General features: G+C 44.2%; 1 protein-coding gene across 1 annotated transcript; it reads right to left on the minus strand.

Annotated features, from left to right (window-relative positions):
• Positions 1-5,319: 5,319 nt before the first annotated feature.
• Positions 5,320-15,765, minus strand: LYG1 (lysozyme g1). Its single transcript, XM_020904102.2, has 5 exons — positions 15,723-15,765; positions 9,995-10,099; positions 8,922-9,115; positions 5,675-5,807; positions 5,320-5,481 (listed from the first exon to the last, which is right to left on the minus strand). The coding sequence occupies exons 1-5, from the start codon at positions 15,763-15,765 to the stop codon at positions 5,363-5,365; spliced, it is 594 nt and encodes a 197-aa protein (XP_020759761.2). The 3' UTR covers positions 5,320-5,362.
• Positions 15,766-16,130: the final 365 nt, after the last annotated feature.

A 16,130-nucleotide genomic window follows, 5' to 3' on the forward strand; every position in this document is an offset into this window, starting at 1 on the left:
ATGGCACTTGGCATTTTGATGAGAACAGAAATGCAGTCCAAGTTTCCACACCTTTCTCCTCAATTCAGTTCAGTTCACTCGCTCAGTTGCGTCTGACTCTTTGTGACCCCATGGACTGCAGCACGCCAGGCTTCCCTGTCCATCACCCATTCCCCAAGCTTGCTCAAACTCATGTCCATCAAGTTGGTGATGCCATCCAACCATCTCATCCTCTGTTGTCCCCTTCTATCTTTCCCAGCATCAGGGTCTTTTCCAAGGAGTCAGTTCTTCGCATCAGGTGGCCAAAGTATTGGAGTTTCAGCTTCAGCATCAGTCCTTCCAATGAATATTCAGGACTGATTTCCTTTAGGATGGACTGGTTAGATCTCCTTGCAGTCCAAGGGACTCTCAAGAGTCTTCTCCAACACCGCAGTTCAAAAGCATCAATTCTTCAGTGCTCAGCCCTATAGTCCAACTCTCACATCCATACATGACTACTGCAAAAACCATAGTTTTGACTAGACGGGCATTTGTAGGCAAAGTAATGTCTCTTCTTTTTAATATGCTGTCTAGGTTGATCATAGCTTTTCTTCCAAGGAGCAAGTGTCTTTTAATTTCATGGCCACAGTCACAATCTGCAGTGATTTTGAAGCCCAAGAAAATAAAGTCTTTCACTGTTTCCATTGTTTCCCCTTCTATTTGTCATGAAGTGATGGAACCAGATGCCATGATCTTAGTTTTCTGAATATTGAGGTTTAAGTCAACTTTTTCACTCTCTTCTTTCACTTTCATCAAGAGGTTCTTTAGCTCTTCTTCACTTTCTTCCATAAGGGTGGTGTCATCTGCATATCTGACGTAATTGATATTTCTCCCGGCAATCTTGATCCCAGCTTGTGCTTCCTCCAGCCCAGTGTTTCTCATGATGTACTCTGCATATAAGTTAAATAAGCAGGGTGACAATATACATCCTTGATGTACTCCTTTTCCTATTTGGAACCAGTCTGTTTTTCCATGTCCAATTCTAACTGTTGCTTCCTGACCTGGGTACAGATTTCTCAAGAGGCAGGTAAGACAGTCTGGTATCCCATCTCTTTCAGAATTTCCCACAGTTTGTTGTGATCCACACAGTCAAAGGCTTTGGCATCGTCAATAAAGCAGAAGTAGGTTCTTTATGGAACTCTCTTGCTTTTTCGATGATCCAGCGGATGTTGACAATTTGACCTCTGGTTCCTGTGCCTTTTCTAAATCCAGCTTGAACATCAGGAAGTTCATAGTTCACATATTGTTGAAGCCTGGCTTGGAGAACTTTGAGCATTACTTTGCTTGCGTGTGAGATGAGTGCAATTGTGCAGTAGTTTGAACATTCTTTGGCATTGCCTTTTTTGGGATTGGAATGAAAACTGACATTTTCCAGTCCTGCAGCCACTGCTGAGTTTTCCAAATTTGCAGGCATATTGAGTGCAGCACTTTCATAGCATCATCTTTTAGGATTTGAAATAGCTCAACTGGAATTCCATCACCTCCACTAGCTTTGTTCGTAGTCATGCTTCCTAAGACCCACTTGACTTTGCGTTCCAGGATGTCTTGCCCTAGGTGAGTGATCACAACATCAGGGTTAACTGGGTCATGAAGATCTTTTTTGTATAGTTCTGTATATCCTTGCCGCCTCTTCTTAGGTCCATCCGTATGGTCATAAGCAGCCCCAGGGAATAGGGTTGTCTCAGAAAATAAGAGTGGCCCTGAGAGAAATACACCCTATAGACAGAGTGTAGGCCATCTCAGAAGATGAGAGGCCCTGAAATGTGGGGTGGTTAGTTTTTACAGGTTGGGTAATTTCATAGGCTAACAATTGAGAGGATTATTCCAACTATTTTGGAGAAGAGGTAGAGATTTCCAGAAATCGGGCCACTGCCCACTTTTTGTCCCTTTTTGTCAGCTCAGAACTGTCATGTCACCTGTGAGTGTGTCGTTCTGCTGATGTATTTCAGTGAGCGCATAGTGAGGTTCAAAGTCTCCTGGGAGTTGATTTTTCTGCCACCTTGGACCTCGTTGGTTCTAACCAGATTAAGTTACATCCTCAACGCCTCTTTCATTCTTTGAAAGATTGTGTTCTGCCCCCTTCCCTCCTGTTTCAGAGCTTGGTTCTTTTTTTCTGGGGACACCCTATGCAATCTGCCTACAAGAGCTACCCTGGTGTGATTTCAGGAGTTCATTCACCCAACTGATTCCCATCTGGGCTTGCAACCAGTGCCTCCCAGTTCGCCTCCCTAGTGCCAAGGAAATGGAAATCTTCAAAGCTGTGTTCCTGAGGGCTTCTCAGTCTTCTTGTCCCGAGTGAGAACCCCTTCACCGGATTCAGGCTTCAGACTGGTCTTGAAAGGCAGAGGGCTGGGAGACAAGAAGGCGGTAGCCCTGGAGGAGTTCAAGGACACTGATGGCCATGAGTAGCTTCTGCGTTCCGCTCAGCACAGAAGGTAAGCACTGACACAATCACCCCGTGTCTGCCCTGCATCTGTACCTTGTGTGCACGTGTGGCTGGCTGCTACTCTCAACTCAGTTGTGTGATTGAACAGTTCCTGAGGGCCAAACCTCTGATACAGTGCTTCATACATGCTAAGACAAAGCTGTTGTTTAAAAAATATATATTTTTGCTTGAAATGATGACAGTTGTTCTAGAAAGACCCTCTGTAAAGTGTTGATATGTAGTTTTAGAGCGTGCAAGCACAAGACTTCATTTAGCAGCGAGTGTGTTGTCAGAGTCCTTGAGGGCAGTTCCAACTGAGGATTCACTATATGTGTGTGCTACGTTGCTTCAGTCGTGTCTGCCTCTCCACGACCCCATGGACTGTAGCCCGCCAGGCTACTTACTCTGTCCATGGGATTCTCCAAGCAAGAATACTAGATTGGGTTGCCCTGTCCTCCTCCAGGGAATCCTCCTGACCAAGGATTGAACCCGCATCTCCTGCGGCTCCTACCTTGCAGGCGGATTCTTTACTGCTGAGCCGTGGGGGAAGTCTGAGGAATCACTGTCTGGTGCCCCAAACAAAGGGAGAGCTCAACTGAGTTGGGGGAAACTGGATGTAGAAGACTCTGTGGTCCAGGGGAGGAGAGGAAGAGGTGAACTTACATGTCAGAAAGACCTGGAGATAAGATAATGCTGCAAAGTTTAAAAGTGAAATTGAAACTGCACATCAGAGATTGGGCCTTGAACCCACTGTTTTTATTGAGTTGCCCAAAAAAGTTCATTTGGGTTTTTCCACAAAATGTAAAGGAAAAAGCCCAACAAACTTTTTGGCCTACCCAATAATTGAGATCACACACCTGGTCTCAGGACTTAATGAAGGTCAGTCTCTTTATGTCTCGTCACAGAAAGAATTCATTGAGAGATGAGGTGGTAGCTAAGAAGTGGATTAATTTAGAGAGATAAATATTCCATAAACAGAATGCAAACTGTATCAAAAAGTGAGAGGCACCCCAGTGCATGGGGTTGTCTCAGGAAGGGAGAGCAGCCTGGGGAGAAACACCCCACAGACAGACTGTGGGCCATCTCAGAAAGTGAGAGGCCCTGAAATAGGGGGTGGTCAGCTTTTATGGGCTGTGTAATTTCACAGGGTAATGAATGAGAAGACTATAACAACTATTTTGGAGAAGAGGCAAAGATTTCTAGGAATTGGGCCACTGCCCACTTTTTGGCCTTTTACGGTGGACCTCCGAACTGTCATGGTACCTGGGGGTGTGTCATTTAGCTAATGTATTTGAATGGGCGTATGCTGAGACTCAGGGTCTTTGGTGTTCAGTCACTAAGTCATATGTGACTCTTTGTGCCCCCATGAACTGCGGCATGCCAGGTTCCTCTATCCTGCACTATCTCCCAGAGTTTGCTGAAATTCATGTCCATTAGTTAGTGACGCTATCTAACCATCTCATCCTCTGCTGCTCCCTTCTCCTTTTGCCTTCAATCTTTCCCAGTATCAGGGTGTACCAGAAGTAACATGTTCACATTCTTGGACCTAGCTGGTTCTAACTAGTTTTTGTTACATCCTCAATGACTACGTTATTTTTTTTTTTAAAGGTTGTGCCTTGCCACCTTCCCTACTGTTTCAAAACTATTCCCCCCAGCAGATGGGTCTGGCCACCCTCTTACCCTTTTTCTCATTAAAAGTTTTCAATAAGAATTTGAAACTATGAATTTTTTAAAAGAAATCAGTGATAGGGTTGCCAGACACAATAACCAAATGTCCGGTTATGTTTGAATTTCAGATAGAAGACTGTTGTTCAGTCACCAACTCATGTCCAATTCTTTGTGACCTCATGGACTGCAGCATCCCAGGCCTTCCTGTCCCTCACCATCTCCTGGAGTTTGCCCAAGTTCTTGTCCGTTGAATCGGTGATGCCATTCAACCATCTCATCCTCTGTTGCCCTCTTCTCCTTTTGCCTTCAATCTTTCCCAGCATCAGGGTCTTTTCCAATGAATCAGTTCTTCACATCAGGTGACCAAAGTACTGGAGTTTCAGCTTCAGCATCAGTCCTTTCAGTGAACACTCAGGACTGATTTCCTTTAGGATGGACTTGTTGGATCTCCTTGCTGTCCAAAGGACTCTCAAGATTTTTCTCTAGTACCACAGCTTGAAAGCATCAATTCTTTGGTGATTGGCTGTCTGCCTTCTTTATGGTCCAATTCTCACATCCATACATGACTACTGGAAAGACCATAGCCTTGACTATATGGACCTTTCTGGACAAAGTGATGTCTTTGCTTTTTAGTACACTGTCTAGGTTGTGTCCCAAATATTGCATGGGACTTGGACTAAAAAAAATCATTTATCTGGAATTCAAATTTAACTGGAATCTAGTATTTTTATTTCCTAATCCAGCAATGCAAGCCAGTGAGGTACAGGAAGCATTTCATGGAAATCCACATGACAACTCACGCATATACGCATGTATGTGCACACATATATGCTCAGTTATCTGCGACTCTTTGCACCCCCATGGGCCGTAGCCTGCCAGGCTTCTCGTCCATGAGAATTCCCAGGCAAGAATACTAGAGTGGATTGCCATTTCCTTCTTCAGGGGATCTTCCCAACCCAAGGCCTGAACCCATGTCTCCTGTGTCTTGGCAGGAGATTCTTGACAGGTAGATTCTTTCCCACTGAGCCACCTGGGAAGCCCAATAGAAATACCTTTAAAGAGACACAGCCCTTATTCACACACACACATCAGACCACAAAATGCAGGTAATAATTCTTTAATGTGATTCACGTTATTTTGATGACATTCAGGCCAACTCAGACTCACAGTTATTGGCCTCATTGGCTGCTTTTATTTGTGTAATGGCTGAGGCCGGCTGCATGATAGGCATCTTGGGTTTGAGCTGAAGTTTTAGAAGCCTTGTCTCTTGAAGTACTTGGCTCGTGCAAGGACATCGTTGCAGAAGTCACAGCTCAGGTCCTGGCTGCTTCGGATGTAGCCAGCACCTCCCGCGTAGGCACAGAGTCCACCTGGAATTTGTGACGTTGGTTAATGCTGACCCCACAGCCCCTCACTGTGGCAGGGTGCTCAGCAGTCAACTCACATTCTCTTTCTGAGCTGCTTTTCAGGAGGCAACTGAGGTTTGGGGGAATTGGATGCAGCATATTACATAGCATTCCTGTTGATTTCACTCTGGGAAACCGACCCATGGGGAACACGCACCTCTCAAGCACTGGTCAGGGGTCCAGGTTGGGAACCTCCTCTGGATTTCTTTGATTCTCACAGTCAGGACTTCAGTCACTCGGGAAACCTGGGCCTCACTGATCCAGGATGTGGGGGCATAAAGACCAGGGTCCTGCAGGGAGAGAGGCAGTGGGTCTCGCAGCTTCCTGGGATCAAGGCTACTTTTTCATTTCCATTCTTTTTCTCTCCTCCTCCTTTGGCAGAACCATTGCCACCTTCAATCTCCCCAAGGGTAAATAATCAAGCTACAAGTGTGGGCAAGGGCTTCAGGGTAACGGTGATGGACACAGCTGGAAACCCGAGGTGACACAGTGTAGGGACCAGCCTGATGCCCTCCTCTCATGCTGCAAACACAACCCACGCCCACCCCCACAACAGGTTCGAAAGGGGCTTTTCTATCTGTACTTGTTAACTCTTCTTCCAGATAATCTGAATGTCTGAAGCTATTTCTGACTTTTCTTAGACACCATGTGCGTCTCACCATACGTAGGAGAAATGTCTGACTCCGGAGAGTTATTTCTTCATCTTCAAAAGAGATGGCTCATCTTTTCCCCAAGAATGAGATTTTAGAAGGAAGGCGGAACAGGGCAGGAGAAATGGTGCTGGTGATAACATCACTAATGTTGTCCTCGGTCCCAGTTCTGCATTTTCCAGGTGTCAGGTGACTTTGCAGCAATGACTCTGTCCTCGCAAATCCACTTGCTAACTTGTAAAGGATGGATGACTTGTCTTCCCTGACTCCCTCCAACCCCATCCGGGTGAGTCCCCAGATCAAAAGAAGATAAAGTATTTGAAAGTACTTCTAAATTGTCAAGTGTCACATACTTTGGGGAGCCTGTTTAAAGGTCATTGAGGAATATGCTTTCCTAAAACTATAAATTATGACTGCAATATGTAAAGGTTTATCAACAACTACAATAATGTGAAATACAAAGGAAAAAGCCTCATTGTCATCTTTGCCATCCCAGTTTCCCCAGCACAGAGTTAATTTAACAGTGGAATTCAACAGTTCCCTGAAAGGTTCTATCTGGTTGTGAGTGATACTGTTCAGAGTTAGCACGAAAATGAAATCGATCTTCACAACTAAGAACTGTGTAGACAGAAGACAAGGGAAAGACAAATTCAATATTTGTTGAGAATCCACCAAATATCAACTATTTTTTCACACTGTTTCACTGAATCTTCATAATGATTCTCTGAGATTGCATTTTGTCAATGAGGAAACTGAGAACCAAGGAGAATAAGTGATTTATCCAAGGTCACATGGTTACAATGCAACAGAGCAAGAACTCAGTCTGTGATCTCTCTCCTGCATTATCACCTTATTGGAAATCCAGAATAGGGTATGGTTGAAGAAATTGTGACTCTAAGCAAGGCAGAAGTGCTGGTTCCATCTCTCAGACAGGGCTGGGCTCTTCCAGCTCCAGGGAGCACCTTTCACTCTGTATTCTATGAAACTGTGCTCCAGGGAAGCAATCAGCAACAATACATGTGAAGGAAATAAAAAGAGGGGAGGACTTCCCTGGTGATCTTGTTCTTCAGTCGCTAAGTCTTTGTGACCCCATGGAGCAGCACATCAGGCTTTCCTCTCCTTCACCATGTCCCAGAGCTTGCTCAAGCTCATGTCCATTGAGTCAGTGATACCATCCAACCATCTCATCCTCCGCCGTCCCCTTCTCCTCCTCTCCTCAGTCTTTCCCAGCATCAGTCTTTCCCAATGAGTTGGCTCTTCGAATTAGGTGGCCAAAGTATTGGAGCTCCAGCTTCAGCATCAGTCGTTCCAATGAATGTGTGTGTTAGTCGCTCAGTCGTGTCTGACTCTTTGTGGACCCGTGGACTGTAGCCCACCAGGCTCCTCTGTCTATGGACTTCTCCAGGGAAGAATACTGGAGCAGGTTGCCATTTCCTTCTCCAGGGAATCTTCCTGATCGAGGGATCAAACCCAGGTCTCCTGCATTGCAGGCAGATTCTTTACCATCTGAGCTACAGGGGAGTCCCATTGAATATTCAAGGTTAATTTCTTTCTTTTTTTTTTTCATTTATTTCTATCAGTTGGAGGCTAACCACCCTACAATACTGTAGTGGGTTTTGTCATACATTGACATGAATCAGCCATGGAGTTACATGTATTCCCCATTCCGATCCCCCCTCCCACCTCCCTCTCCACCCGATCCCTCTGGGTCTTCCCAGTGCTCCAGGCCCAAGCACTTGTCTCATGCATCCAACTTGGGCTGGTGATCTGTTTCACCATAGATAATATACATGTTTCGATGCTGTTCTCTTGAAACATCCCACCCTTGCCTTCTCCCACAGAGTCCACAAGTCTGTTCTGTACATCCGTGTCTCTTTTTCTGTTTTGCATATAGGGTTATCATTACCATCTTTCTAAATCCCATATATATGTGTTAGTATGCTGTAAAGTTCTTTATCTTTCTGGCTTACTTCACTCTGTATAATGGGCTCCAGTTTCATCCATCTCATTAGAACTGATTCAAATGAATTCTTTTTAATGGCTGACTAATATTCCATGGCGTATATGTACCACAGCTTCCTTATCCATTCATCTGCTGATGGGCATCTAGGTCAGGGTTAATTTCCTTTAGGAATGACTGGTTTGATCTCCTTGCTATCCAAGGGACTCTCAAGAGTCTCCTCCAGCACCAGAGTTTGAAAGCATCAATTCTTTGGCTCTCTGTATTCTTTATGGTCCAACTCTCACATCCATACATGATTACTGGAAAAACCATAGCTTTGACTACACAGACCTTTGTCAGTATAGTGACACCTCTGCTTTTTAATATGCCATCTAGGTTTGTCATAGCTTTTCTTTCAAGGAGCAAGCATCTTTTAATTTCATGGCTACAGTCACCATCTGCATTGATTTTGCAGCCCAAGGGAATAAAGTCTGTCACTGTTTCCATTGTTTCCCCATCTATTTGCCATGAAGTGACGGGACCAGATACCATGATCTTAGTTTTTTGAATGCTGAGCTTTTTGAATGTTGAATTCCCTGGTGATCCAGTGGCTTAAACTCCATGCTCCTAATGCAAGGAACCCAGATTCAATCCCTGGTCAGGGAATTAGATCCCGCATGCTGCAACTAAGACCCAGCACAGCCAAATAAATAAATATAAATAAATATTTTCTTAAAAAATTAACAAATGTGAAGGAACCCCTTGGGTGGTGAGAAGTGGCATATGAGATATAGTGACTGATGGCAGGTTACCTGTACCATCTTGACTCCATCACCCACACCGTCCACATTGGCCAGGACGTTGCTGCCGTGAGACTGCCTGGACAAGACACCAGCGATGACAGCAGGGTCCACGCAGTACTTCTGGCCAACAGTACGAATGACAGGTCGATATCTCAGGAGGAACGGCATGTCTATTTCAGCCAGCCTTTCAGAAGCACGAACTCCTACCGCAAACATAGAAGGAAGGAGGCAGGTTGAGGTGATTTGTGCTGAAACAGGAACTCAAGAGGGGAGAGAAAAATACACTCCAGGGACTCGGGCAGTGGTCCAGGACTGAGAAGTCCAAGTTTTGGTCTGAAATCTCTGATGGCCGTTCCTAGCCCCGAAGCTGTAATTCTCTTTCTCTGAAGTGGAGTCACTGTGCCCGGAGATGTGCCCGTTGTACTCCTCGGCTGGGCTCTCCGGGGCTGCTCTGCCCACCTGGGAAATTCCACAGGCACACGCACCACTGGCCCCTGAGCATCCCAGAGGGACCCAGGAAAACCAGCTCCCACACACACAGAATGTGAGAGAAAAGTTCTCCCAACCCTTCAAGGAGTCCTTAGAGAGTTTCCCTGACAGGTACGCTCACCCCTGCCCGCCTTTCTACCCTAAAATGACACCCAGAAAGCATGTGAGCTCAAACTTTTATGAAGTAATGAGAAATGACAAAATGAAGATCAGTACTAGTTTACCTGGCTAGTCCACTTTACTGGTTTCACAAGCACTCTCATCCACCTTACAGTAGGTGCTATACTTCCAATGGACACTCAGGAGAACTGGGTGATTTGCTGAAGCCCCAGAACCAAGACACTCAGACAAGCTCTGGGGACCCCACATCTAGTACCCTCTTCACCACTCCACCAGGTGGGGCTGTGGGAGGCAGCGGGGACCTGAAGGATATGCCGAAAGGATCAAAACTGTGGGAAAAGACAGAGAGGCATAGGCCTCTCTGAGGGAAGCGTCAGAGTCCTACTGAAGACATCCTTGCCAAAAGGAGTCACCTTCTGAGAGAAAGAGGAAGAATAAGAAGAAGGCAGGGTGCACAGAAAGATGATGAATACCGCAGTAGCTCAGGCCTTGACGCCTTCCGATGCCACAAGATGCCCCAGGGGTGTGGAGGGTCCGGATGTCTCCATAGCATCCCCAACTGCTGCTTTCCGATGAACCTACAAATGGAGCAAATGTCAGTCTGAGACACTGAACTAGGAGTTCTGATCCCATTTCTGTCCATTACGAAGTGATATTAATAAAAATAACCAAACAAAAATCAGTGACAGTGGAAATCACTCAGCCATGGAAAGCATTCTGAAATTTATAGTATGGCGACTAAGTGATTACAGAAACTAGTGTCTCACCTCTTCTTCCATGGACTTCAGGAACAGTTGGAGTTACAATCCTTGCAAACCTCTGGAGCTGAACAGTGCTGTTGGGTAGGTGTCTTGGAATCAAAGCAGAGATCCTGTGTTCCCTATAAGCTAGTCCTCACCTCGTGTCTTAGGTGAACCCTCAGAGCTTCTCCCTTCATGCACCTTACAGTAGGTGCTTACTCAATGGGACATAGAAACTGTGTTGATTTGTGTAGCCCCGAACCAAGAACTCAGACAAGCTCTGGGGACCCACATCTGTACCACTCTTCACCACTCCACAGTGGGGCTGTGGGAGGCAGGGACCTGAAGGATATGCCGAAAGGATCAACTGTGAAATGACAGAGAGATGGCTCTCTGAGGGAAGCAATCAGGAGTCTAGCTGAAGACATCCTTCCAAAGGGTCACTTCTAGAGACAGGGAAGAATATGAAGAAGCTGGTGCACATAAGATGATATACCGCAGTAGCTCAGGGTCTTGACGCCTTCGAGCCACAATGCCCAGGGTGTGAGAGCCGATGCTCCATAGCATCCAACTGCTGCTTTCGATGACCTACAATGAGCAAGTGTCATCTGAGACACTGTAACTAGGAGTTCTGATCCCATTTCTGTCCATTACGAAGTGATATTAATAAAAATAACCAAACAAAAATCAGTGACAGTGGAAATCACTCAGCCATGGAAAGCATTCTGAAATTTATAGTATGGCGACTAAGTGATTACAGAAACTAGTGTCTCACCTCTTCTTCCATGGACTTCAGGAACAGTTGGAGTTACAATCCTTGCAAACCTCTGGAGCTGAACAGTGCTGTTGGGTAGGTGTCTTGGAATCAAAGCAGAGATCCTGTGTTCCCTATAAGCTAGTCCTCATCTCGTGTCTTAGGTGAACCCTCAGAGCTTCTCCCTCATACTCCTAACTCTGTAGTCTGGTGAGATACTTGTGCTTGCTCTGGAGAAACACATCGTATGAAGCCTGATCTCCCTGAGAGCTCAACCAGAGTCAAAGCGAAGGCACAGCTGGTAAATTGGACTCAGAGTTGGCTTCCCCTGCTCCAGGGCACACTTCTAGGTGGGAGCCTAAGACAGCAAAGAGGGGAGGATACATTGTGAGGTCTGGGACCAGGTCTCTGCACCAGGCTTCCTCTGCCCTCTTCCCTTTCTCTCTGTGCCCTTCTGTCTCTCTCTCTCTCTAACTCCCATTCCAGCCACTGGAGGGGCGAGCATTCCCTAGAATTTATAGTTCACATCAGGAGGGCACATGAGCCAGCAACAAGTTACCTACAGAGAGCAGGAGACTGCCCCTTGACAGAATCATCTCACTGCTATCAGCTTGTAAGAACTTCGCATTAGATTACTCTTTTTTGTTTATTTCATCTTTGACTAAATTGGATTATGTCATCAAATCTTCATGATATGCAGATTTTGGGAAGTATATCTGTGTACTGTAGGTTTGTGTGCTAAGTCGCTCAGTCATGTCCGACTCTTTGCAACCCCATGGACTGTAGCCTGCCAGGCTCCTCTGTCCATGGGATTCTCCAGGCAAGAATACTGGGGTGGCTTGAAGATCTTCCTCCAGGGGATCTTCCCAACCCAGGGATTGAACCTGTGTCTCTTATGTCTCCTGCGTTGGCTGAAGGGTTCTTTACCACTAGCACCACCTGGGAAACCCGCTGTAGGTTTATGTAAATGCATTTTAAAGTTCCGATTTCTTATTAAGAGCTTCATGGGGTTGACATCTGAAAATACAGGTATTTTAGAATAAATACTACTTTAAAAACTTTCAATGAGTAACCTAAGAGAAATGAGGAAATGAAATGACTTGATGCTTTATGAGTATACTAAAAATTAAATAAGCCAACATTTTCTTGTTTATTTTTTAATCAGTGCCCTTTTATCTTTATAATTGGTGACAAATACCCTTAATAGTAGTTGGTTGTGTTACTCATTATTCCTTGCCCTGTAGCCTCTTCCTAGTCACATTATATGATATGCTCCCCAAAGTTTCTTTTGTTTCTCTTTTAACAGTCTTTATTTTAAAGTCTATTTTGTCTGACGTGAATATTGCTACTCCAGCTTTCTTTTGATTTTCATTTGCATGGAATACCTTTTTCCATCCTCTTAGTTTCAGTCTGTATGTTTTCCTAGATCTGAAATGGGTCACTTGTAGATAACATTTGTACGGATCTTGTGTTTTTATTCATTCACCAGGTCTGTGTCTTTTGGTTGGAGCATTTAATCTATTTGTGTTAAAGGTAACTATCAATATGTAGGGCTTCTCTGGTGGCTCAGTGATAAAATAATCCACTTGCAATGCAGGAGACGCTTGTCTGTGGGTTCGATCCTGGGTCAGGAAGATCCCCTGGAGGAGGAAATGGTGACTCACTCCAGTATTCTTGCCTGGAGAATCCCATGGACAGAAGAGCCTGGCAGGCTGCAGTCAATGTGGTTGCAAGAATTGGACACGACTTAGCTACCACCACCACCATGTTCTTGCTACCATTTTGTTAATTGTTTTGGATTTGTTTTTGTAGCTCCTTTTTATTCCCTTCCTCTTTTGTTCTCTTCTACTGTGATTTTTTTGACTAACTTTAGTGTTGTGTTTAGATTCCTTTTTCTTTTTTGTGTGTGTACCTAGTATAGATTTTTGGTTTGCAGTTACCATGAGATTTTGATATAGCAGTATATAAACAAGATTGTTTTAAGTTGCTGTCTTCTAATTTCAGATGCATTTCCAATATCCTACATTTGTGCACTCCTTTTCTTACACTTGCTGGTTCTGATATCATATTTGTGTACAGATGATTTCCTACCTTTACTGTATGTTTGCCTTTAGAGGTGAGCTTTTCTATTTGTAAGTTTTTTTTTTTTCTAGTTGTGGCCTTCTCTTCTCCACCTAGAGAAGTTCTTTTAGGATTTGTTGCCAAGTTGGTCTGATGGTGCCAAAAGCTCTTGTCTGTAAAGGTTTTGATTTCTTTGTTTGATCTGAATGACAGCCTTGCTGGGTAGAGTGTTCTTGGTTGTAGTTTCTTCCCTTTCATCACTTTAAATATATCATGCCTTTCTAGCCTGCAGAGTTTCTGCTGAAAAATCAGCTGATAATCTTATGCAAGTTCCCTTATACATTATTTGTTACTATTCCCTTATTGCTTTAAGTATTTTTTCTTTGTCTTTAATTTTTGTCAGTTTGATTACTATATGTTAGCAGCATATTCCTCCATAGACTCTGCTATTTCTGGACTTGGGTTACTGCTTCCTTTCCCATGTTAGGAAAGTTTTCAGCTATTATCTCTTTAAATATTTTCTCAGGTCCTTTCTCTTGCTCTCTCTTCTCTTTTTAGGACCCCAATAATGTGAATGTTGGTGCATTAAATGTTTTCACAGAGGTCTCTTAGACAGTTCTCATTTCTTTTCATTCTTTTTTCTTTATTCTGTTCTGCAGCAATGATTTCCACTATTCTGTCTTCCAGCTCACTTATCTGTATTCTGCTATTGATTCCTTCTAGTGTATTTTTCATTTCAGTTATTGTATTGTTCACCTCTGTTTGCTCTTTATTTCTTCTAGATCTTTATTAAACATTTCTTGTATCTTCTTGATCTGGGCTGCCATTGTTTTTCCAAGGTCTTGGGTCATCTTTCTTATCATTACTGTGAATCCTTTTTCAGGTCGATTGCCTATTTCCACTTCACTCCACTTCAGTTGTTCTTCTGGGGTTTTATCTTGTTCCTTCATCTGGAACATACTCTTCTGCTGTCTCATTTTGTCTAACTTTCTGTGATTGCAGTTTCTGATTTGTAGGCTGCAGGAATGTAGTTCTTGCTGTCTGCCCCCTGGTGGATGAGGCTAAGAGGCTTGTGCAGGCTTCCTGGTGGGAGGAACTGGAACCTGACCACTGGTGAGTGGAACTGGGTCTTGTCCTTCTGGTGGAGGACAGGGATGTGTCAAGGGGTATAGTTTGTCGGACAGCTGTGTGCTCAGGACAACTCTAAGCAGCCCGTCTGCTGATGGGTGGGGCTGTGTTCCCACTCTGTTGGTTGTTTGGCCTGAGGCCTCCCAGAATTGCAGCCCACCAGCTGTTGAGTGGGGCCAGGTCTTGGTGAGAAAATGGTGGCCTCCAAGAGGGCTCATGCCAAGAACTGCAGCCACTAGTATCCTTGTCTTCACAGTGAGCCACTCCCCCTACCTCCACAAGAGACCATCCAATACTAGCAAGTAAGTCTGACCCCATCTCTGATGAGGCCACTGCATTTTACCCTGATTCCTGGTGTGCACGAGACCTTATGTACACCCTCAAGGGTGGAGTTTCAGTTACCCCAGTCCTATGGGATTCCTGCAATCAAACCCCACTGACATTCAAAGGCAAATTCATCAAGGGTTCCCCCTCCCATTGCCAGACTCCTAAGCTGGGGACCCTGACATGGGCTCTGAATTTTCATTCCAGGTGAGAGAACATTGGTGGCATGATTATTTTCCAGCTTGTGGGTCACCCACCTGGCGTGTATGGGATTTGATTTTATCAGATTGTGCCCCCCCACCATCTCATTGAGGCTCCTTCTTCGTCTTTGGATGTAGGATATCTTTTTTGATAGGTTCTAGCATTTTTTTGTTGATGTTGTGTTCAGCAATTAGTTGTGATTTTGGTGTTTCCATAAGAAGCGGTGAGCTCACATCTTTCTATTCCACCATCTATCTCCTCTTCCCTAGTTTCTTATGGTCCCAAAATTCCTCGTAAAATTTTTTAAAAATACTTCTTGAATTGGTGGGTCAAGAAAGAAAGGAATGAATGTAAAGCTGGCTCCATTTGAGAAATTTTAAAATTTCAGATCCAGGAAAAAAAATTTTCTTCTCTTAAGACGCTATGCTTCCTCTTTTTCTTTGTCAAAAAACATGACCTTTTCCTCTTTGCCCCAGTTGCAAAGAACCTTAGGACCAAATCTTAAATTCAAGCATGGCAACAATGTCAGCCTCAGTGGTTAACTGAGTCACATCTCCTTGATCCCCAAAATGCTAGTTTTCTGTTGAATTACATTAGTTTTACAGTGGTAAATCACCTTAATCCTTCTGTAGAAATATATGGCCTATTAATAAATTCAGTAAGTACTTTTGGTGAAAGAATTTTTATAGAGGAACAGTGAGCATTGTTCAATGGTATAGTTTTGTTGTTTTTTTTTAATGGTATAGATTTAAAGTCTGGCCTCAAGCAGTGCTGCTATAAGCCCACCCCTCATTCTGGAGAACTCCCTCCTTTTGTGAGGCATCTGGGAAGAGACTGGATGGCTGTTACCAACCCAAGGATTTGTTGAACAGCTTGGGGGAAAAAAACTGCTGTTTTTTTTTCACTGCAGTTTTAAGTATCAGAAACACCACTGTATTCCCATGCTTATCTTTCCCATCTCCAAGGTCATTTGGGGAAATGGAGCACACTCACCTGTAAGGACAAGGAGGCCCAGAAGCAGCCAGAGCACAGACATATCAATGACTTGGCTTCACAGATCCTAAAGTGATTTTTAAATAGAAATTAGCTTGAAGATGTGAAAATATCAATTGTCATGATAACACTATGTACTGTTTCTATGGAAAGGTGTGAAAAGAATGAAGTGTCCCTTCAGACAGTGTCCCTGTGTCTGAATAAGAAAATTAATTATTGGAGTCAGAATGAAATAAGTTGAACTGGGACTTGTGCTCCATCTGTCCTTTTAATTAAAAGTGATGAGGCTCCTCCTCAGCCCACAGAGACTCAAGATACTGTCAGGCTACAGAATACTGATTCTTTCAAGAAACCAAGATACTCTGATTCTCAACATGGAGAAACATGCTGACCTGACCACAGATCTTG

Source organism: Odocoileus virginianus, chromosome 2, assembly GCF_023699985.2.
Source record: "Odocoileus virginianus isolate 20LAN1187 ecotype Illinois chromosome 2, Ovbor_1.2, whole genome shotgun sequence".
NCBI classification, from domain to species: domain Eukaryota; kingdom Metazoa; phylum Chordata; class Mammalia; order Artiodactyla; family Cervidae; genus Odocoileus; species Odocoileus virginianus.

Coding starts and splice junctions, on each gene's coding strand:
- LYG1 (XM_020904102.2), bottom strand. CDS start 15,765: ATGTCTGTGCTCTGGCTGCTTCTGGGCCTCCTTGTCCTTACAG. Junction 10,100..15,722: donor GGGCCTCCTTGTCCTTACAG/GTGAGTGTGCTC, acceptor CTCCATTTGTAG/GTTCATCGGAAAGCAGCAGT. Junction 9,116..9,994: donor TCAAGGCCTGAGCTACTGCG/GTATTCATCATC, acceptor TGTTTGCGGTAG/GAGTTCGTGCTTCTGAAAGG.